This window comes from Mesoplodon densirostris, chromosome 9 (genome assembly GCF_025265405.1).
Source record: "Mesoplodon densirostris isolate mMesDen1 chromosome 9, mMesDen1 primary haplotype, whole genome shotgun sequence".
Lineage (NCBI taxonomy): Eukaryota > Metazoa > Chordata > Mammalia > Artiodactyla > Ziphiidae > Mesoplodon > Mesoplodon densirostris.
The window spans coordinates 101,506,695-101,528,153 of record NC_082669.1 but is presented as its reverse complement, the minus strand read 5'-3'; the positions used below and the strand labels follow the sequence as shown (position 1 = coordinate 101,528,153).

The 21,459-nt window shown below is 42.4% G+C and overlaps 1 protein-coding gene across 1 annotated transcript in view; it reads left to right on the top strand.

Moving 5' to 3' along the window:
• The window catches only part of DENND11 (DENN domain containing 11), a 45,818-nt gene that overhangs the window by 10,564 nt on the left and 13,795 nt on the right, over positions 1–21,459 (top strand). Inside the window, exons 2-3 of the mRNA XM_060108218.1 lie at positions 11,748–11,847; positions 13,009–13,167. Of these exons, the coding sequence (XP_059964201.1) occupies positions 11,748–11,847; positions 13,009–13,167 (259 nt within the window). The remainder of the gene's footprint in view (positions 1–11,747; positions 11,848–13,008; positions 13,168–21,459) is intronic.

Genomic DNA, 21,459 nt, shown 5'->3' with positions numbered 1-21,459 from the left:
TATGATTTCAGTTTTCTTTAATTTACTGAGGTTTGCTTTGTGGCCCAGCATCTGATCTGTCCTGGAGAATGTTTCATGTGCACTTAGGAAGAATGTGTATTCTGCTGCTTTTGGATGGAATGTCCTATACATATAAATTAAGTCCATCTGGTCTAATGTGTCATTTAAGGTCTGTGTTTCCTTATTGATTTTCTGACTGGGTGATCTGTCCATTGATGTAAGTGGAGTGTTAAAGTCCCCCACTATTATTGTTTTACTGTCAGTTTCTCCTTGTATGGCTGTTAGCATTCGCCTTAATATATAAGGAGCTCCTATGTTGGGTGCATATATATTTATGATTGTTATGTCTTCTCCTTGGATTGATCCCTTGATCATTATGTAGTGTCCTTCTTTGTCTCTTGTAACAATCTTTATTTTAAAGTCTACTTTGTCTGATAAAAGTATTGCTATTCCAGCTTTCTTTTGGTTTCCATTTGCATGGAATACATTTTTCCATCCCCTCACTTTCAGTCTGTATGTGTCCCTAGATCTGAAGTGGGTCTCTTGTAGACAGCATATATACAGGTCTTGTTTTTGTATCCACTCAGCCAATCAGAGTCTTTTGGTTGGAGCATCTAATCTATTTACTTTAAAGGTAATTATTGATATATATGTTCTTATTGCTGTTTTGTTAATTGTTTATTTGGCTGTGTTGGGTCTTAGTTGCGGCATGTGGGATCTTTGTTGTGGCATGTGGGATCTTTTGTTGCGGCATGTGGGTTCTTCGTTGCAGCACGCAGGCTTCTCTCTAGTTGTGGTGCGCAGGCTCAGTAGCAGCGCGCAGGCTCTCTAGTTGTGGCATGCGGGCTCCAGAGTGTGCAGGTCAGTAGTTGTGGTGCGTGGGCTCCAGAGTGCATGGGCTCAGTAGTCACAGCACATGAGCTCTCTAGTTGTGGTGCACAGGCTCTAGAGCACATGGGCTTAGTTGCCCTGTGGCATGAGGGATCTTAGTTCTCCTACCAGGGATCGAACCCACATCCCCTGCATTGGAAGGTGGATTCTTAACCACTGGACCACCAGGGAAGTCCTGCCATTTTGTTAATTGTTTAGGATTTGTTTTTGTAGGTCTTTTTTTCTTCCCTTCCTCTTTTGATCTCTTCTCTTGTGATTTGATGACTATCGTTAGAGTTGTTTTTGGATTGATTTTTCTTTTTTGTGTGTGTATATATTGTAGATTTTTGGTTTGTGGTTACCATGAGGTTTTGATATAGCAGTCTCTCTCTCTATATGAAAATATACATATATAATTATATATATGTACACAGACACATATATACATATATATATCCAAGATTGTTTTAAGTCTCTGGTCTCTTAATTTCAAATACATTTCGAATATCCTGCATTTGTATTCACCTCTTTGCACAGTTGCTGGTTTTGATACCATATTTGTGGATAATTTCTTATCTTTACTGTATGTTTGCCTTTACCATTTGTAATTTTCTTTTTTCTTATTTCATGAGCTTTCCCATTTGTAATTTTCTTATTTCTAGTTGTGGCCTTTTCTTTTCTGCCTAGAGAAGTTCGTTGAGCATTTTTTGTAAAGCTGATTTGGTGGTGCTGAATTCTCTAAGCTTCTGCTTGTCTGTAAAGCTTTTGATTTCTCTGTCGAATCTGAACAAGAGCCTTGCTGGGTAGAGTATACTTGGTTGTAGGTTTTTCCTTTTCACACTTTAAATATATCAGGGCACTCCCTTCCAGCCTGCAGTTTCTAATGAAAAATCAGCTGATAATTGTATGGGGGTTCCCTTTCTCTTTGTCTTTAATTTTTGTCCATTTGATTAATATGTGTCTTGGCATGTTCCTCCTTGGGCTTATCCTATATGGGATGCTCTGTGCTTCCTGGACTTCAGTGTTTCCTTTCCTATGTTAGGGAAGTTTTCGGCTATTATCTCTTCAAATATTTTCTCAGACCCTTTCTTTCTGTCTTCTTCTGGGACCCCTATAATGCAAATGTTGGTGTGACGAACATCGTCCTAGAGGTCTCTTAGATTGTCCTCATTTCTTTTCATTCTTTTTTCTTTATTCTGTTCCATGGCAGTGGTTTCCACCATTCTTTCTTCCAGCTCACTTATTCATTCTTCTGCCTCATTTATTCTGCTATTGATTCTGTCTAGTGTATTTCTCATTTCAGTTATTGTATTGTTCATCTCTGTTTGTTTGTTCTTTAAATCTTTTAGCTCTTTGTTAAACATTTCTTGTATCTTCTTGGTCTGTGCCTCCATTCTTCTTCCAAGATCTTGGATCATCTTTACTATCATTACTCTGAATTCTTTTTCAGGCAGATTGCCTATCTCCACTTCACTTAGTTGTTCTTCTGGGGTTTTATCTTGTTCCTTCATCTGAAACATATTCCTCTGCCATCTCATTTTGTCTAACTTTCTGTGTTTGTAGTCTCCGTTTCTTAGGCTGTAGGTTTGTAGTTCCTCTTGCTTCTGGTGTCTACTCCCGTTAGGTGAGGTTGGTTCAGGGGCTTGTGCAGGCTTCCTGGTGGGAGGCACTGGTGCCTGCCCACTGGTGAATGGAGCTGGGTCTTGTCTCTCTGGTGGGCAGGGCTGTGTTAGGGCATGTGTTTAGGGGTGGCTGTGCACTCAGGATGACTTTAGGCAACCTGTCTGCTGTTGGGTGGGGCCAGGTCTTGGTACCAAAATGGCGACTTCTGGGAGAGCTGATGCCAATGAATATTCCCTGGGCCCTCTTCCACCAGTGTCCTTGCACCCACAGTGAGCCACAGCCGACCCCTGCATCCCCAGGAGATCCTCCATGACCCGCAGGTAGGTCTTGCCCAGGCTCCTATGGAGTCACTGCTTTGCCCTGGGTCCCAGTGCACATGAAACCTTGTGTGCACGCTCCAAGAGTGGAGTCTCTGTTTCCCCTAGTCCTGTTTAGCTCCTGCACTCAAGCCCTGCTGGCCTTCAAAGCCAAATGCTCTGGGAGCTCCTCCTCCCAATGCCAGACCCCCAGGCTGGGGAACCTGACATGGGGCTCAGAAGTCTCACTCCTGTGGGAGAACCTCTGCGATACAATTATTTTCCAATTTGTGGGTCACCCACCTGCTGGGTATTTGACTATATCATGAAAGCACCCCTCCTAATGTCTCGTTGTGGCTTCTTTGTCTTTGGATGTAGAATACATTTTTGGTAGTTTCCAGTCTTCTTTGTTGATGGTGGTTCAGCAGTTAGTTGTGATTTTGGTGTTTTCGTGAGAGGAGGTAAGCTCAAGTCCTTCTATTCTGCCATCTTGTCTCCCTCTCATATGTTGAAAATTTTTAAACCTCAGAAAAGTTGAAAGAATAGTACAGTGAAAACCTATACATCCCTGACTTAGATATATGTGTCACTCTGCGTTTGTTGACATTTTGTGTGTTTGTTTGTTGATAAAGCCATATTTGCTTTATCTAAAGTCAGTTCCACAATAATGTGAAATACGCTTTCCTAAAAACCACTGTGCTAAGCAAATCATGCAGTAAAAATCACAGGGCTTATGGAGAAGATGGAGTGAGGGGCACAACACTCAAAAACTTTGTCAGTGACACATTAAAGAAAGATAGGTGGGCTTCCCTGGTGGCGCAGTGGTTGAGAGTCCACCTGCCAATGCAGGGGACACGGGTTCGTGCCCCGGTCCGGGAGAGGCCACAACAGTGAGAGGCCTGCGTACTGCAAAAAAAAAAATAAATAAAAAATAAATAAATAAAAGTGGTAGGACGGTTGTACATACGTTAAGTAAGAAATGCATCAATCAATACTCAAAATACGGCACTCTACCTTAAAAAAGACCTACAGTTTGCTTACGAAGGTGGGTGTTGGAAGGGTTGAGCTTGTGAATTATAATGAAGCAGATGAAGAGGGCTTTGTGAAATTGGATGGAAAGTTGTAACACTAGAGGAGATAAGTGTGGCTCAGAACACACATGGTGAACTGTGGTAGCAGACAAATGTTTGAGTGTTGTGTGGGGATGCGTTTTGTGTAGTGCTACAGCTGGGTGCAGTTTTCTGTGTTCACATTTTGAACCTTGAGATCAAAACCACATATCAGCAAACATGAAATTCCCTATGAATTGTTAACATATCGATTGCTTTGGAACAAATTCGGCCAGCATTAAAGCAGAGCTGAGGATGTATAAATATACTTTTTTTTTCTGAACTATTTGAAAGTAACTTTCAGACATCATGACATTGCATTTCTAAATACTTCAGTTTAAATCTCCTAAGAATAAGGCCGTTTTCCTACATAACCACAATATCATTACTACCCCTAGGATAATTAACCTAGGTTAATTAATTTATTACCTTTCTTAATTAATAAATTTTATTTTATTTTTAACAATTTTAGGTTTACAGGAAAACTGAGCAGAAAGTACAGAGTTTCCATATACCCTCTTCCCCTACCTGCCTGCCTGCCCCCCCATTACCTCTATTATTGACATCTTGCATTAGCGTGGTATATTTGTTGTAATTGATGAACCAGTATTTATACATTATTGTTATCTGAAGTTCATTGTTTACATAAGGGTTCACTCTTCGTGTTGTACATTCTCTGGGTTTTGAAAAATGCATGATGTTAGGTATCCACCATAACAGTATCATACAGAATAGTTTTACTACCCTAAAAATCCTCTGTGCTCTGCTTGTTCATCCCTGCTTACCCCCTCATCTTTTTTACTATCTATAGTTTTTCCTTTCCAAAATGTCACATAGTTGGGAGTTTGCAGAATATAGCTTTTTTAGACTGGCTTCTTTCACTTAGCAATATGCATTTAAGTTTCCTCCATGATTTTTCGTGGCTTGGTGGCTCGTTTCTTTTTATTGCTGAATAGTATTTTGTTATATGGATATCCCACAGTTTTTTTTATCCATTCACCTTTTTGAAGGACATCTTGGTTGCTTCCAGTTTTGGGCAATTATATTAACAAAGCTGCTATAAACATTAATGTGCAGGCTTTTGTGTGGGCCTAGGTTTTCAACTCATTGGATAAATATACAAAGGAGCATGATTGCTGGATCATGTGGCAAGAATGTGTTTAGTTTTGTAAGCAGTTGCCAAACTGTCTTCCAACGTGGCTGTACCATTTTGCACTCCCACCAGCAGTGGATGAGGTTTCCTGTTGCTCCACATCCTCGTCAGCATTTGGTGTTTTCAGCGTTTTGGATTTTGACCATTCTAATAGGTGTGTAGTAGGATCTCATTGTTTTAATTGGCAATTCCTTGATGATATGTGATATTGAGCATGTTTTCATATGCACGTTTACCATCTGTATGTCTTCTTTGGTGAGTTATCTGTTCAGATCTTTTGTCCATTTTTTAAATTGAGTTGTTTTCTTAATGTTGAGTTTTAAGAGTTCTTATTTTGGATATAAGCCTTTATCAGATATGTTTTTGCAAATATTTTGCCCCATCATTAGCTTGTCTTTTTATTCTCTTAATGGTGTCTTTCACAGGTCAGAAGTTTTTAATTTTAATGAAGTATAACTTACCAATTTTTTCTTCATGGATGATTCTTTTGGTGTGTGTATCTAAAAACTCATTGCTAAACTCAAAGTCACCTAGATTTTCTATGTTATCTTCTAGAAGTTTTATAATTTTGCATTTTACATTTAGGTATACTATTCATATTGAGTTAATTTTTGTGCAAAGTGTAAGGTCTGTGTCTAGATTCATTTTTTTCCATATGGATATCCAGTTGTTCTAACACCACTTGTTGAAAAGACTATCTTTTTTCCCATTGTATTTGGCAAAAATCAGTTGACTGTAATTGCATGGGTCTATTTCTGGGCTCTCTAGTCTGTTCCATTGATCTGTTTGTCTAATCTTGTGCCAGTACCATACTGTCTTGATTACTATAGCTTTATAGTGAGTCTTAGAATCAGGCAGTATTCTCTTCAGTATTGTATTGGCTAATTTCGGCCTTTTGCCTTTCCGTGTAAACTTTAGAATTAACTTGTCAGTATCCACAAATAGCTTATTGGGATTTTCATTGAGATTGCATTGAATCCATAGCATTAGCAAATGTGAAATTCCCTATGTGCATATTGTTCTTAATATATCAATTGTGTTGGCACAAATTCAACAAGCATTGTACTAGAATTGACTAAATACAGATAAAAACTTTTCCTCAGCCATTTGAAAGTAAACGCAGGGCTTCCCTGGTGGCGCAGCGGTTAAGGACCCACCTGCCAATGCAGGGGACACAGGTTCCAGCCCTGGACTGGGAAGATCCCACATGCTGCAGAGCAACTAAGCCCATGCACCACAACTACTGAGCCTGCACTCTAGAGCCCGCGAGCCACAACTACTGAAGCCTGTGCTCCTAGAGCCCGTGCTCCGCAACAAGAGAAGCCACCACAATGAGAAGCGCATGCACCACGACAAAGAGTAGCCCCTGCTCACCGCAACTAGAGAAAGCCTGCGCGCAGCAACAAAGACCCAATGCAACCCAAAATAAAAAATAGTAAATAAAATAAATTAATTAAAAAAAAAGAAAGTAAATGCAGACCTGACTTCACTCCTAAATACTTGAGTATAAACCTCCTAAGAATTCTGAAGGACATTTTTCTACATAACCACAATATCATTACTACTAGCATTTTTTTTTTTTTTTTTTTTTTTTTTTTTTTTTTTGGTGGTACGCGGGCCTCTCACTGTTGTGGCCTCTCCTGTTGCGGAGCACAGGCTCCAGACACGCAGGCTCAGCGACCATGGCTCACAGGCCCAGCCGCTCTGCGGCATGTGGGAACCTTCCGGACCGGGGCACGAACCCGTGTCCCCCGCATCAGCAGGCGGACTCTCAACCACTGTGCCACCAGGGAAGCCCTACTACTAGCTTTTTAAAAACATGCATATCCTCTATAAAGCTGGGTTTTTGCTTTGTTTTTGTTTTTAATGTCCATCCTGTCTTGTGCTAAGCACTGTGCCATGTTGGGATGTAAAGATAAACAAGCAGAGTTCCTGCCTTTAAGAAGTCCAGTGTCCTGGGGAGACAGACATCTAAGACAGTGATTGTATTAAGCTGGGATGAGGGCCATAGTAGCTTTATCTACTTTCCTTTCATTCAAGGAGTGTGTCAGCAGAAATGTTCTTCCTGTGGGATAAAGGACTGTTCCCAGAGTGGTGTTCTGGAGTCCATGCTCCTTTCTGTGATTCACCAGCCTGACCCTGATGGACCTTTCTTCCCGACCTAGAGGGGCTTGCATCCATCTAGAAGTGAAGGATGTAACTAACAGGGTGTCATTCACTTCGTCTAATTCTTTCAGTTCCTATACAATGAGGATTGGCCAGGCACAGAGGAATAAGAAAGAAGCTTTGAGGACCAGGCTGAGGAACTGGGGGCTTTATTCTTCAGATCAGCTGTATTAAGTAAGAAGACGTATGTTTGGCTATGAATACCAGAGACCCAAATTAGCAGTGACTTAATCAAGATAAGAGTTTAGTTTTCACTTAACAGTCAAGAGATAGCTGGTCCAGGGCTGGAATGCTGGTTCATACCCATGGGGTCATCCAAGGACCTAGACTCAAGTTGGCTCTCGGTCCATCATCCCCTCCTTGATATGTGGGCTGGTGCCCTCACCTGTGTGATTCAAGATGGCTTGTCACCACATCCACATGCCAGGCAGCAGGATGGAAGAAGGGACTACATACTCCTTCCCTTTAAGGCACATTTTGGAAAGCCACACCTCCCTTCTGTGTATATCCCACTGGCCAGAATTACTTGTGTAGCCATACCTATTTGCAAGAAGGCACAGAGAAACATAGTCACCATTTGGAAGGCCATATGCCAGGCTAAGAATAGGAGGTCCTATTCCCTATAAGAAAGGAGGAGTGGTATGTACTAAGGGTCAACTTGCAGCCCCTAATATACTGGTATTTCTTAAAAAAAAAAAAAAAAAAAAACCTTTTGTAAAATTTGGCCCTTAAGGTGCTCCTTAAAAATAGGTCTATTGGCCAAATAATTTTGGAAACATTTAGCATGGTATTGATCTCATAGAGATTCGTAATGTAGAGAAACATTAAAGGCTCTGAGAAGTTCTGCAGTAAAGGAACATGTTTGTCTTTGTTTAACCTAAACAAAGATTGTTTGGCCAAAATCCCCCCCCCCTTTTTTTTTAACAAATTTTGTGTTTTGCAGAAGCCGTAGTCACCTAAGCTTTGGGAAACACTGCTTTGGGAATTATTAAAGTTTCCTTAGTTTGCAGTGATGCAAACATTTTTACAGCCGTTCCACTCCTAGGGATGTAGTCCACAGAAATGTGTGTATATTGTGTCAGTCAAAGTCAAGGTTTAATCAAAGAAGCAGAACCACTGGGAGATAAATAAAGGGATTTATTGCAGGGATTTGATCTTGTGCGATTGTGGGGGCTGGTTAGAAAGTCTGTGTAAAGCTGTTGCCTCGTGTCTGATGATGGAGCTTGAAGTCTCTTGAGCGGACAGTTAGGAAGAAGAGAGTAAAGTTGAGAAGAAGGAGAACAAGCTGGAGCTCACGAGGGTGGGTGGGAACCCAGGTCAGTGTGTCACTGCCCCCTGTTCTAATGATGTGGTGCCCTGACCTGATGAAGCTGATGCTCTTCATTATGGAACTAAGCACACGCCTGGGGTGGGAGTCAGAGAAGCTGACAGAGGATCCGGGGGAGGTGGACCCGTGGGCAGCAGGCCTGGCAGCCACCCCCCAAGTGTGATGAGCCTGCAAGACAAGCAGCAACGCCCATGAGTTACCTGATGCCCTCACACTGGCCTTCCGACATAAACACAACGTGGCTACCGCTTCACTTCGCCTCCCCAGTCTCAAACGGAAATGCGAATTCTGAGAACTGTGAATCAGCCCAGCCAGGTCACGCGTTACAAAGCTACCGCACGTGTAGTCACCAGATGACAAGTATGGAATTGTTCACAGCAGTGCTCTTTGTGATCGCTTCAAATAAGAAGGAAGCTGGTGGCGCAGTGGTTGAGAGTCTGCCTGCCGATGCAGGGGACACGGGTTCGTGCCCCGGTCCGGGAAGATCCCACATGCCGCGGAGCGGCTGGGCCCGTGAGCCATAGCCGCTGAGCCTGTGCATCCGGAGCCTGTGCTCCGCAACGGGAGAGGCCACAGCAGTGAGAGACCCGCGTACCGCGGAAAAAAATAAAAAAAAAGGAAGTAAGCTAAATGTGCATCAACAGTTAAATAGGTAAGTAAGCTGTGTTACATGCATAGGACGGAAGTAGTAAATGAAGAAATTATTGCTACATGCATCAACATGGATGAATCTTGCAAAAAAAAATTGAGCCATAGAAGACAGACGCAAAAGAATACAAACTATGATTGCATTTATATAAATTTCAAAAAGAGCAAAGCTAATTTATCATGTTCGGAGTCAGGATAATAGTTAGCCCTGAGCGAGGGGTAATGATTCGCACGGGGCAGAAGAGTGGCTTCTGTTTTGCTGCTCACGTCCTGCTGCTTGATCCGGGCTCTGCTCACACAGGAACGTTCATGCTGGGAAAACTCACTGTGCTGCGGAACTATGATCTGTGCACTTTTCTAAACTTACCCCTCAGCACAAAGTTTAGGTACATTAAAGTTTTAACAAGTCATTGAATAGTCATGGACAGGCTGGGTTAGAGGAAAGGAGCTAAGAGCAAGTTGAACCCTGCATGGAGTGGCATGGGGGCGGGGAACAAGGCGGCAGATACTAGAAGAAGCAGGTAAGTGAGAGGACAGTCTGCCAGAGGATCCATTGCAGGCTGTCCCTCTCCTAGGCTGGCCATCTGTTGCCATCATGAAGGGTTTGGACCATGTGCACAGGAGGCTCATCAGCTGAAGCACCCACGTGGCACAGATCATGATCGTGTAGATTTGGGGTGAGGGTCAGCACCTTTGTAAGCTTCCTGGGTGTCCTGATGCACAACACAGGGTGAAAGCCACTGGACCGAGGAGACCGTAGACAGGGATGCTAGTGGAAAGACAGGAATGTGGGGGAAGTCGGTGGGTGAAACCTTACCTTTCTCCCCACGTTCGCCCCTCATTCAGCGTGCAGCATGCTTTTTCTTGTCTTTAACCCTGACAGATACAACATTGTTCTAGCCTTTCTGTTGTGTGAAATCTTAATTCCTTTTTTCATGCTTTCTCTTTTAGCCCATTGATTAGTTGTTTGAGTTTATGAGTCCTCTTTTAAAAATTAACTACTTGAAAGTGCCTTAGGCTGCTGAATATAGGATAGGCTGATCCCCTGTGATGTCCACCCCATTCAGAGACTGGGTTTTGTCCAGGTAGACTTGATATGCGGTACCTCTGATGCCCCGAACAATTATCTGAAAGCATTGTTGTCTGGGATTATTAATGGTATTTCTAATGCCTGGGAAATTAGGGTTTGAGGTGTTGGTGAGAAGTTTGTTCTAAAATGAAATCTTACAAGTATCTTAGTATTTTTATTTGGAAAATTTTTGAATGTGCAAGAAAACAGTAGGGCATATTCTGTAACATTCTCTCAAGCCTCTAGGAAACACTGCTCTTGTGAACTTCTCTGATTCCCTCAATCTGATGGGCTGCTTGTGATTGCTACGTTCTAAAATCCCATGTTATCCTCTGTCATAGAATTTACCACACACCACCACCCTCAGCCTCCAGAACTGTAATCACTGGTCTCCTTGTTTATCTCCGTATCTGTCCCTGGAATCTAGTCTGTTTGAGGTCAGGGACTGTGTCTTATTTGACTTTGTAGCTCCAGCATCTAGCTCAGTAGAAACTCAGTAATTAGGGATAAGTGAATGAGCCCTTAAATTCTGCAGGCAAAGAACTGGTGTTTGGACCTTGGGAAAGAGCCTCATTTTGAGGAGAGAGGAGAAGGAGATAGGGAAGGAAGCTGAGCTACATTTGATCAGAGAAGAAGGAAAAGAACCAAAATAGTATTCTATCACGGGAGTCAAGGGGAAAAGGGGAGACATTTTTTTTTTAATTTATTTGTTTTATTTATGGCTGTGTTGGGTCTTCGTTTCTGTGCGAGGGCTTTCTCTAGTTGCGGCGAGCGGGGGCCACTCTTCATCATGGCGCGCGGGCCTCTCACTATCGCGGCCTCTCTTGTTGCAGAGCACAGGCTCCAGACGCACAGGCTCAGTAGTTGTGGCGCACGGGCCCAGCCGCTCCACGGCATGTGGGATCTTCCCGGACCGGGGCTCGAAGCCGTGTCCCCTGCATTGGCAGGCAGACTCTCAACCACTGCGCCACCAGGGAAGCCCAGGGGAGACATTTTTGAGGAATTATCAAACGTCACAAAGAGATCAATGAAAATGCGAATTAAAAAGAGTTTGGGGGTTTGTCAGAGTCATTAGTGGCCATGAAAAGGCAAGATGGAAGCAGGATCTCGAGGGGTTAAGGAGAGAGTACGAGATGAGGAAATGGGGGTAGAGGGTCAAAACATGCACTTAGAAGTGAGGCTGCAAAAGGAAGGAGATTTGGAGGTGGCCAAGCAGAATGGGAGAACCAAAGCCAGCAGCCTCGCTAGGAAGAGCTGTGTTCATTTGAAGGCAGAGATCGGAGGTGCCTTCAACACCCATCCCCTGGCCCTCGGGATGACTCAGGGACTCTGCTGGCACGTAGGCGATGGAGGGATGTGCCACCTGAGCACCTGGTGGTCAAGTCAGTAGTACATTTACTCCGAAGCCATGTGCACTTAGCCCTGCGCTAAGCCCTTTGAATGATTTTGTCTCTTTTAAACTTGTATCCTCCCTTCTTCCCCACAGGAAACATGGTGGAATGGTGCTTACCTCAAGACATTGACCTTGAAGGCGTGGAGTTCAAGTCTATGGCCAGTGGGTCCCATAAAATTCAGTCTGATTTCATGTAAGTACTGCTGGTTGCAAGTCTTCTCTGTACCATTTCCTCTCACTCTGTGCTTTCCCCCAGAGAATAAGGGCTCTCATCGGGGCATTTTCAGGAAGTGTGTGTAAATGCCCTGAAAATATATACTGGTTTGTGTTTTTATATCAGTTTTCTAGCAAGAAGTTCCCAAGCTCTCATTAGGTTCTCGATGAGTTTCATGATCCCAAAATGTTAAGAACTCCTGCCATAGAGGTTCTCTCTCCTTTCCTAAGAAATGATTTGGCCTTGCTTGAGGTTTGGCTTTTTTTTTTTTTTGCAGTACGTGGGCCTCTCACTGTTGTGGCCTCTCCCGTTGCGGAGCACAGGCTCCGGACGTGCAGGCCCAGCGGCCATGGCTCACGGGCCCAGCTGCTCCGCGGCACGTGGGATCCTCCCAGACCGGGGCACGAACCCGCGTCCCCTGCATCGGCAGGCAGACTCTCAACCACTGCGCCACCAGGGAGGCCCGTGGTTTGGCTTTAATAAAGGAATAGAGTTTCGGTTGCATTGCGGTTAACTTAAGACATGTATGTGCTAAAACCTGAAATTCCAGCTTTAAGTAAGGCCAGTTTGTAGTCCTGTGTAATTAAGATTCTTGTGAGGAGGAAATTGAGAGAATGTCAGGGTGATGGAGTAGCTTTCGTCTTCTCCTTGGGCTGAAACCATGACAGACATAAGTGCGAGAAAGGGGAAGGAAACAAAGTGACTGCTCTGGTCAGATGTTCTATTGAAAAGATCAGAGACTCAGGAAGCGAGGAGAGAATCAACGCAGTTTATGCTAATAAAGCAGAGGTGCCGCCATCAGGTCAGTTTCTATGCAGGAGGAGAAAGGCTGTATCCATGGTCGTGGGCGACTGAGCAGCAGGCTTTGCAGAGATCAAGTCCTGGCTCCGGTGGGATGACCCTTGATGAGGTCCACAATTTCTTTGAGCCTTGGTTGTCCCATCTGTGAGGTTGAGGGGCTTGGGCTGATAGTCCCGCTGTGATACTAAAAAAGGATTTTCTCAGGCTGAGTTTTCTCATGTAGAGCCCTGGACGCAGTTATGTCTTTTGTTCGCGACTGCATCTCAAAGGCAAAACACAAAGTCAAATGAAATTTCTCTCTCTGATTTCGAGCCACGCTACACATTGGGTCTCTTTTAGCTATTTCCGAAAGGGGCCCTTCTTTGGCCTGGCCTGCTTCGCCAACATGCCTGTGGAAAGCGAGCTGGAGCGTGGCGCCCGGATGAAGTCCGTGGGCATCCTCTCTCCATCCTACACCCTGCTGTACCGGTACATGCACTTCCTGGAGAACCAAGTTCGGTATGTGGCTTGCACACGGGGTGGGGTGCAGGGAGGGCCGTGGCAGCAGGACTCTGCCAGCTGGTGTGCTGCGATGAGCCCTCAGGGGTAAAGGCTGTCCGTCAGAACAGCAGAGTCCTCACCAAGAACAGCCATGGCTGTGTCTCCCACCTCGGGTGGTGGTCTTCGTGTTTCAGCCAGCGGCCTGCATAAATGATTCTTCATCCTCGAATGAAAGCTGGGGTAGATTTTGCTTTCAGCTTATGTTAATATTGTCATCAATTTTGTTGAATTAATTTGTGGACATTGACGTGATCTCTGCTTACCTTAAACCACAATAATTATCTCCTTGCCCCAGGCAAATAGACTCTCAAATTTTTTTTTTTTTTTTTTTTTGGCGGTACGCGGACCTCTCACTGTTGTGGCCTCTCCCGTTGCGGAGCACAGGCTCCGGACGCGCAGGCTCAGCGGCCATGGCTCACAGGCCCAACCGCTCCGTGGCACGTGGGGTCCTCCCGGACCGGGGCACAAACCCGTGTCCCCTGCATTGGCAGCGGACTCTCAACCACTGCGCCACCAGGGAAGCCCTCAACTTTTTTTTAATCCTAATCATTTATTATTGGAGGTAATTATTACCATTAGGGGTAATAGGAAGGGAATTTTTAACAGAAGCTCCAAAACTATTAATTACTTCATATTTTTTTCATCATGTGAGTAACCTAATTTTATTTCAGATTTTGAAGGGAAAATCTACCCTTAAGCCCTGAAGCACTGTTAAAATTTGAGCACATTTGCCTCGCTTCTGGTATGCATGTGTGTGTACTTTATTTATTTATTTGGTTGTGTCAGGTCTTAGTTGTGGCAGGTGGACTCCTTAGTTGTGGCATGTGAACTCTTAGTTGCAGCATGCATGTGGAATCTAGTTCCCTGGCCTGGGATCGAACCCGGGCCTCCTGCATTGGGAGTGTGGAGTCTTAACCACCACGCCACCAGGGAAGTCCCATGTGTGTGTACTTTAAAATAATATATACATACTTGGCACCATATGACATACATACTTTTATATCATATGCGTTTAAAAGTTATTGTTATTTTAATTTTTGATATAATCTGTCTTGACCATCATCTTTGAAAGAATATGAAATTGTGGGAAAAAAATGTTTATTATTGAAAAATTCATGTGAACGTACAAATGAATTTTAACAATTCTTTCAAATCTTAACACCCAGTGAGATATCCATTGTTAGTATTCAGCGAATGCCATTCTAAAATAGACATAATTTTACAAAAATAGGATTAATATTTTATGAAGATTTAATTTTATCAAATAGGCTAGTTTGAAATATATTTAATTTATTTGTAAATATCAGAGAAAAAGAGTAAGTGAAACTGAAGGAATTGTCAAACCTTAATATTTTTTTCACAGTAAGATATGTTGTTTCTTGGAATGTTCCTCCAGAGTTAAGAAAAAAGACTGCAAAACAGGAAGACACAGTGTCATTCTTATTGAGAAATAACGTATATATAATAAAGCGCACAAATCTTTGTATAGGTGTCATTGGTGCTTTTAGGTTGTGTTTTAGTTGTAGACAGTCAGGTATCTTATACTTCTTCCCAGAACCCCTCCCCGACTTTACTTCTCAACTTTCATATACTGTGAGATTTATTACATTTAGTTCTGTAATCACAATTCCCATGATTCTTAACTCTCAGTTATATGTTTACAACCACATCCAGGGCTTAACTGTGGCTTGCTACGTTTCAGAGCCCGTGATTTATTTCTTGGTTGGTTAGATTTTGCCATCAAGCATCTTTTGTTTCTGTTTTTTTTCGTGAAAGGATCATGGGTGCTGCCTTCTCTGAAATCTTGCATGCTTGATAGTATTGGTCTTTTACCTTTACTCTTGGCTGGGTATAAGATCCTTAAATCTTTTCTTTCTTCCTCTCAGGATGCTATAAATATTGCGCAGCAATATTCTGATATTGGTTGTTTCAGAGAAGTCTCTTTTGTCTAGATCCCTATAGATTCTTTATCTGTGATGTTTCTGAACAGTTTTTTTCTGGGATAGTTTGTCCCTTTTTATCTATAGATATGACATTTATTTTTAATTTCAGGAACCTTTTTTTCTACAATAAAATACTTAACTTTTCCTCTGCATTTTCCCTTCTTCAGGAACATGAGTTATGTGTATGTTTTCTCCCCATTGTCCTCCATATTTTTCATTTTGATGTTTTGTTTTGTTTTTTTTTTTTGTGATACGCGGGCCTCTCACTGTTGTGGCCTCTCCTGTTGTGGAGCACAGGCTCCGGACGTGCAGGCTCAGCGGCCATGGCTCACGGGCCCAGCCGCTCTGCGGCATGTGGTATCTTCCCGGACCGGGGCACGAACCTGTGTCCCCTGCATCGGCAGGCGGACTCTCAACCACTGCGCCACCAGGGAAGCCCTTGATGATTATTTTAGTAGCTCTGTAGTGCTAGAGCTCTCCCATTAGTTTATTACTCGATTGTTCCCTATGGTTAAGCAGTTAACATGCTTCTGAGTGTTTTAACTGCTCCTCTACAGTTTGGAGCTGTGATACATATTTTTCTGTATTTGAAATATTTCCTCAGTTTTGTGTCTCAGAAGTAACATTGAATTTTTAAAAAAACCATTTTTATTGGGATCTTAACACTTGAAAAAAATTATTACTGCTTTTGAAAAATTAATTTCCCAAGGAGGCAATACATTCTCGTGGTTCAAAAGCCAAAAATTGTAAGGAGGTATTCTATTAGAGTCCTGGCTAACTGGTGATAACAGAGGCCTCAAAATACACTGACTCAAATGAAGATTCTTCCCCATGTAACGTTCTAGAAGTAGGAGGGTGGTCAGGGTGAGCAGCCTGCTGTCCCCACAATTCAGGGCCCACGCTGCTTCTCTTGCTATTCTACCATATCCTAAGAGTGATTTTGTGTTCTAAGGTGTTCTTCTCACCTGTTTGAAGCTGCTCACCACTACTATGTCTGCATTCCAGCCCGTAGGGAGGAATGAAGGACCCGGAAGTTGCATACATCACTTCTCATATCCCATTGTCAAGTCCTCAATCACAAAGACACACCTGACAGCAAAGGACACTGGGAAAGGTAGTCTCTAGTTGGGTGACTTTAGGACCAGTTAAAATTCGGGGGCTCCTGCTGCAAACAGGAAGAAGAGAAGAATGGATTTGGAGGAAAGTATAGCAGCCTCTGCTTCAGTTTGCCCCCCTGGCGACCTAGGTATCCATGTGTACTTTTCTTCCCAGACACAGAGGACATTCCTCCCACCCCAAGACATCATAGAGTCTCATCTGGTTAATGTTTCTAGTCTAAAATCCAGGGTTTCTGTGTGATTTGAGGCAATCAGGACATGGTTCTCTTATCCTGGAAGGCTAGGAAAGAACAGACACGTCCTCCATTCCCACCTCCCAGATGCAATATAGAAGTAGAGAAGGAACCACAATACAAGCTCCCATTTGAAAAAGAAGAATGAGAAATAATATGAGTGGTCGTTAGTCCATAATAATAATGAAATTCTGCTGAGCAGGGATGGCAAAGACCCCTTGTCCTCACAGAGCAGTATGCTCCTGGCTACACCGTGGTTCTGCTCACTAGAATCCCCTTGTCCATATTCCTCCATGGCTCCTGGCTTTGCCTTCTGGGGGTTCTTTATCCATTTTGTGCCATAACCACTTTTGAAGCAGGCATTGGTGAACATTGGAGAAAGCTGCATGGCTTTGGAACATGTTTCCTGCTGGTGTGGATTTGGGGGTCTGGTGATTTCTTTAAGGGTTGAGAAGTCAGCGGCTTATATAGGCCAAGAACATGACAGTACAGATGAGATCCGGCGATTTCAGGGTTGTATGGCCGTAGACAAGAATGTGATAATACCGATCCCTCAAAAACTGAATAGGCTTCTTGGTCTGTTTGCTTCCACTCAATTCCATGTAAAAATATCCACTGCCAAAGAGCTTCTCTGGGTCTTAGTTTTTAAGTCAGTAGATGGTGGCCTAGTTACTGATCACTGTTCTTGGCCTATCTATTTTTCCCTGGTTTTAATGGCAACTACCTTGAGACTGTAGCCTAAATCTGGGCTTTATAAATGGGCAGACTCCCGTGTCTGGGAGAGTTCCTTAGAGGCTTTGAGAGAAATTCTTATCTCCTGCATTTTTTTCTTTTTTCTTTTTTTCTTTTTTAACATCTTTATTGGAGTATAATTGCTTCACAATGTTGTGTTAGTTTCTGCTGTACAACAAAGTGAATCAGCTATACGTATACATATATCCCCACATCCCTTCCCTCTTGCATCTCCCTCCCACCCTCCCTATCCCACCCCTCTAGGTGGTCACAAAGCACCGAGCTGATCTCCCTGTGCTATGTGGCTGCTTCCCACTAGCTATCTATTTTCCATTTGGTAGTGTATATATGTCCATGCCACTCTCTCACTTTGTCCCAGCTTACCCTTCCGCTTCCCCGTGTCCTCAAGTCCATTCTCTACATCTTTATTCCTGTCCTGCTGCTAGGTTCTTCAGAACCTGTTTTTTTCTTTTTTTTTTTTTTTAGATTCCATACATATGTGTTAGCATACGGTATTTGTTTTTCTCTTTCTGACTTCACTCTATGACAGACTCTAGGTCCATCGTTTCTTTTTATGGCTGAGTAATATTCCATTGTATATATGTGCCACATCTTCTTTAGCCATTCATCTATCTGTCCATGGACACTTAGGTTGCTTCCATGTCCGGGCTATTGTAAATAGTGCTGCAGTGAACATTGTGGTACATGAATCTTTTTGAATTATGGTTTTCTCAGGGTATATGCCCAGTAGTGGGATTGCTGGGTCTTTTAAGGAACCTCCATACTGTTCTCCATAGTGCCTGTATCAGTTTACATTCCCGCCAACAGTGCAAGAGGTTTCCCTTTTCTCCACACCCTCTCCAGCATTTATTGTTTGTAGATTTTTTGATAATGGCCATTCTGACTGGTGTGAGGTGATACCTCACTGTGGGTTTGATTTGCATTTCTCTAATAATTAGTGATGTTGAGCATCTTTTCATGTGTTTGTTGGTAATCTGTATATCTTCTTTGGAGAAATGTCTATTTAGGTCTTCTGCCCATTTTTGCATTGGGGTGTTTGTTTTTTTTGATATTGAGCTGCTTGTATATTTTGGAGATTAATCCTTTGTCAGTTGCTTCATTTGCAAATATTTTCTCCCATTCTGAGGGTTGTCTTTTTGTCTTGTTTATAGTTTCCTTTGCTGTGCAAAAGCTTTTAAGTTTCATTAGGTCCCATTTGTCTATTTTTGGTTTTATTTCCATTTCTCTAGGTTATCTCCTGCTTTTTGGGTACAGAGGGATTGGTTTTTTCAGTCCCGTGGGGTCCCAAATATTTCAAGTCTCAATTAATTTACATTGCAGAACTCAGAATGTCCACCCTTACGCTGTATATCCCACCATTTCTGCTTGCAAACTGACCAAATCTTGCTTATTTTCATCTTGCTGTTGTAGTAGTAAGATGAAAACTACTAAAAACTAAAAACATCAAGGAGCTATCAGTCCTCTGTTTCTCACTGCTTCCCTTAAAGTTACAAGTTCAGATGATACAAGGCCTGTCTTCCAAGTTATTGAAGTTCTAGCAAAGTTTTTTGTTTGTTTGTTTTTTAAGCAATCTTCCCTTTCTAGCTACTAAGCCAGTGCTACAGTGTGGTTTTTGATACTATGGTAAATCATTCCTAAATATTTTTCTGCTTTAGCTCAAATCCAGGCTAAGTTGCTCTAACAAAGAAACCCAAAATACAGTGACTCAAACAAGGTAGAAGTACAGCTTTTCTAGCATGACAATCCCAGGGGAAGGGAAGTAGTCCAGTGTGGTAGATGGCTTTGTTCCCCTGGGTCATTTCTGGGACCCAAGTCTTTCTGTTTCATATCCTGCCACCTGCTAGAGTATTGTCCTCACCCACATGGTACAAGTTGATTCACCATTGCTAGGTCTTACAGGAAGGGGAAACCCACAGGAATCCCAGAAATTGAGCACATCACTTCTGCCCACATTTCATTGACTTATTCTTAGTTCCTAGCCACACCTAGCAGCAAGACAGTCTAGGAAATGGGGTCCTTAACTGGGTGGCCATGTGACCAGCTAAATTTTGGAAGCTTCTGTTACTAAGGGAAGAAGAGAGTGGCAGTCTCAACCACTGGCGTAAAGTGAAGTCTTCACCCAGTTCCCATATCCATCCAATAATCCCAGTAATCGCTGCTGATTTCCCATGTATCTTTCCAAAGTTCGTGTATGGGTATATACAAATACAAATGTATATTCTTATTTTCCCTCTTTTCATACAAAAGGTGGCATGTTATACATGTTGTTTGCACCTTGCCTTTTTCATTCAACAGTGTATCTGGGAGATCTTCTCATATTAGCACATGGAGAGCTTCTTCATTGTTTCTCACAGTTGTATTACATGCCCTATGTAAAAGAACCATGCTTGCTTTATCAAGTTGCTTACTGATAGACATTTGGTTGTTTCCAGTCTTTTGCTGTTATGAGGCTGCACTGAATACCTATGAGCAAGTATAATTTCACACATGAGTAGTATATGTGTACATTAAATTTCTAGAAATGAAATTGGTGATTCAAAGAGCATATGTGTTTGTAACTTTAATAGATATTGTCAAATTGCTTTACATAGAGATTGTACCATTTTACATGCCCAGCAGTAATGCAAGAGAATGCTGCTTCCTCACAGCATTGCCCACACAACAATACAACTTGTGGATTTTTGGCATTCTGATTGGTAAAACACAGTACATGAGTGTGTATATATATATATATATATATATATATTTTTTTTTTTTTTTTTTTTTTTTTTTTTCCTGCGGTACGCAGGCCTCTCACTGTTGTGGCGTCTCCCGTTGCGGAGCACAGGCTCTGGATGCGCAGGCTCAGTGGCCATGGCTCACGGGCCCAGCCGCTCGGCGGCATGTGGGTTCTTCCCAGACTGGGGCATGAACCCGTGTCCCCTGCATCGGCAGGCGGACTCTCAATAACTGCGCCACCAGGGAAGCCCAGCAATGACTTTTATATAAATTAACTAGACTTGATTTTTGAAAACACTGAATCCATGTTTTTTATATTTATTCTTACTTATGATATCCTAATGTTATTTGTTAATATTTCATCCATAACTCTTGGCTTCAATATCTCCCTAGTTAGAGAGTCTTTTCTATGACTATTTCTTATTAATCAGAAGATATTGGAGAACTACTATATAATTTTAAAGGATTAATTTTAAACCAAATTTTTGACCTTGCTTAGATCATGATTCAAACAACCTACTGTAAAATAACATTTCAGGGACAGTTGGTATAATTTGAAAGTGGACTGGATATTAGTTTGGATTAAGGCACATTATTTTGTTAGGCAAGATAATGCCGTGGTGGTTATGTTATTTTTTAAATAGACTTTATTAGTTAGAGATGTATGCTGACATATTTATGGGTAAAATGTTATAAGGGATTTGCTTTACAACATTACAGGGGAAAGAGTGGTGGGTGGGCGGGCGGATAGGGTATAGATGTAACCATATTGATAAAATATTGTTGAAACTAAGTGGTGGATAATGGGGTCTATTATTCTCTTCTTTCTACTTTTTGTTTATGTTTGAAATTTTCCATATTGAAAAGTTTAAAAAGACTAAATATAAAATTAACATAGAGTTATTGCAGAAAACTGAAAAATGGACAAAGGTTAACGGGAAAAAAAGAACGTTGGGCTTCCCTGGTGGTACAGTTGTTGAGAGTCCGCCTGCCAATGCAGGGGACATGGGTTCATGCCCTAGTCCAGGAAGATCCCACATACCGCGGAGCAGCTGGGCCCGTGAGCCATGGCCGCTGAGCCTGCGCGTCCGGAGCCTGTGCTCCGCAACGGGAGAGGCCACAGCAGTGAGAGGCCTGTGTACTGCAAAAAAAAAAAAAAAAAAAGAATGTAATCCCACTAGCCAGACATATCTGCTGTTAACATTTATATCCTTCTGGTCTTTTTACCATGTATAAATGTGTACATACATATTAATTAAAAAAAAAAGAATATTGAGGTCATTCAGTATCTAAATTTTCTAACTGAAACGTGTGTTAACCTTTCAATGATCATGAATAATCATAGTCCTCATCGTCATTTTGGTGGTTCCATAACATCTCAGTATATAGACGAATTACATTTTATTCAGTTGTTTCACTGTTATTGGGCTTTTAGGCGGTTTCTTATTTTTCACCACCGTGAACATGAGTATCCTTACGGGTAAA